Consider the following 2,645-nt stretch of genomic DNA (forward strand, 5'->3'; position numbering starts at 1 on the left):
TTTGGCCCACCTTCGCGGGCCAAGATTGTCGACGCCGCGCCGCTACATTCAATATGAAGAAAAGTGCTACCGAAAGTCATCGTATTTTAATTGATGTTTATAATGAAGGAAAGACAGGGGTTCTTGTACCAAATCGTGACTGGTGATGAAAAATTGATTTATTACGAAAGTCCTAAACGCAAATGGCCTGGTGAACCAGGTCCAACGCAACCAAAGCGAAAAGGTTATTCTGTGCATATGGTGGAATGTGAAAGGTGTGGTGTACTATGAGGTTTTAAAACCTAATGAACCGAATGCTACCGAAAACAATTAATGCGTTTGAAGCTAGCTTTAGCCATAAAATGACCAGAATGGGATAGAAGATACAATAAACTGATTTTTTAACATGACAGCGCTCGACCATACATAGGGGGCTCGACCATACATTTGTTGGGCTCGTTCATCCTTGCTATGGATGCGTTTCAACCTACACTAATAATTTTATAAGTATCTACACATTAGTGGTTTGTAAGTTCGGTCCCAAAGCACCACTCGCAGGAGACAATTACAATCATTTAGATTACGTTTTTCGCAACGCTAATTCCAACAATTACTGATTAACGGCCCGGGTTGTCAGAAGAGATGTAATACTAAATGCTGGTGTTGTTAAGTCTACCCTTTTTCTCGACATTAATACAACCGACGGGGGCACCCACGAAACGGGGGCACCCACGAAACGGTGGCAGCATAACGAAGTAAATCGGCTTAAATCGGTACAGCACGTAGTAACTCTGAAGATTATACCTTTTTGTTCTGTCAGTTGGCCTGCTGGTCTGACCGGCATCTGCCAGGTGGAATGTCCGCGATAATGGCGGTCGGTAAAGCTACACAAACCGTATTCAGTGTAACTGCATCAGCATTCTCTAGGCTAAGCTCCAGGTCGGAGGTTTACCACCCAAAGTTATCTTTACTGTTCTGCAATTTCAAAGCGCGTTTATAAGCTCCAACTTACTGAACAGGCTGGGCCTGAGTGCGTTACGTCGGGTGTCTGTTCTAGGCCAACGTACAGGTCGAACTTTGGGACCCACTCTTTGTGCAGTTGATGCCTGTAACGCACTGCAACGTAGCTATTGGCCGTTCTCTGTAGACCTCCATTCCAACAGAGGAACAGTACCTTATCTGGCTTATCCGGAATAGTTTGTCCACCGTGAGCCGGCACAAACTGCGGCTCACTGTCGAGTGCACCAAACGACGAACTCACGTAATCTTTCGCAATCTGAGAAGGATATTTTTTCTCTTCCACTCTCGGTCTCTTCCGGAACAAAGCTTATCAAAACTAGTTCAAAACTAATTTGAACTCATTCCGGAAACCATTAAAAACTTTGGCTCGGCCTTGTCCGGTCGAAGGTCACCCCCCATCCCGGGGGAAACGCATTGTGTGTTTTTTCCGGTTTTTTTCTCACACACATTTCTTCAGCTCACGATGATCTTCGGGGAACCTTCGGGTGGCAGAAACCTAACATCCTTAAGCCGACGGTTGAAGATTCTTTAGGTAATCGGATTAATTCAATAGCATTTTGCCGCCACCGAGAGCGAGCCCCGTCTTCTCTCCCTGTCTACGCGATGTCCAAAGTGAGTACCTTTAGCCAAGTTTAGACGAGATTTTCGAATTGGCAACATCCACCCCTCCCCCGGTCCGGTACCTACCAGCAGTGCAGTGAGTAGTGGCATCTGTTGTGGGCCCCTCGCGTATTCCAGGAACTGCTGCACGGAACACGCAAACTCCGCGTTGGAAGGATCGCACGGGTCGAGCAGCTCGTTCGCGAACGAGTCGTTCGCCACCGCACTGCCATTCCCTTCGAGCCGCAGCAGGCCACCGAGCAGCAGGTCCAATGACAACGACGTGCCGCTGATGGGAATTCCATCGTACGATGCCGACGGCAGCAGCACCTCCGCTGGGCTCGAGCTAGACGAGATGAACGCTTGCGTCACCGCGGTTGGCCACGTGAAAGTGTCCGTTGCGTTCGGCGTACCGTCCATGGTTGCGTGCCGTCCACGGTTAAGGATTAAATTCGATTAACAGCCCGCAGCGGCTGCAGGATCATTTTCCGGTTCGGCATCGCGGAGCGGTGCGGTGAGATCGTCGTCTTTTCTCAACAATCACTAGCGGCCGCATCACCATCATCAGTGGCCACACTGCCGGAGGCAATTAGCTATCGAATCATTCAGATAACAACCGAGAGGGGTTCGTGCACCAGACAAGTCATAAACCCTAAGCACACTCTGGATGTCACAAAACTCGAACGTTTTCCTTGGCGTACCCGCCTTCGGTGCAGCGGCTTGTGTCACGTAAACTTGCGTCACCACCGTCACGTCACGAGGTCGCTAATGAAATGTCATTGACACCCGCCGAGTGGTCGCCGAAAGCGCACTATCACCACGTGCTGTCACGGAGAAGACGACCTCTGACTCGCGAGAAGCACCACTTTTCCACTTTGATTACGCCCGATCCAGGCCAGATCGTGTTGGGTGCGCCTGCAAGGTATGCCGTCCGCTTTGCATCTGGAAAGAAAGGAAACGCGATGAAGAGCCGTGCAAGGTCAGCGCAGTAGCTGCACACGCCGGTCGTATGATGGTCGTTCGTTGGCTACAGTAAACGAATTGAA

The 2,645-nt window shown here is 49.8% G+C and overlaps 1 protein-coding gene across 1 annotated transcript in view; it reads right to left on the reverse strand.

Moving 5' to 3' along the window:
• LOC128276499 (neuromedin-U receptor 2-like) overlaps positions 1-2,019 on the reverse strand; it is a gene marked incomplete at its 3' end in the record, with an annotated part of 4,930 nt that extends 2,911 nt beyond the window's left edge. Inside the window, exon 1 of the mRNA XM_053014958.1 lies at positions 1,687-2,019. Coding sequence (XP_052870918.1) covers positions 1,687-2,019 — 333 coding nt within the window. The remainder of the gene's footprint in view (positions 1-1,686) is intronic.
• Positions 2,020-2,645: the final 626 nt, after the last annotated feature.

This window comes from Anopheles cruzii, unplaced genomic scaffold (genome assembly GCF_943734635.1).
Source record: "Anopheles cruzii unplaced genomic scaffold, idAnoCruzAS_RS32_06 scaffold01376_ctg1, whole genome shotgun sequence".
NCBI lineage: Eukaryota > Metazoa > Arthropoda > Insecta > Diptera > Culicidae > Anopheles > Anopheles cruzii.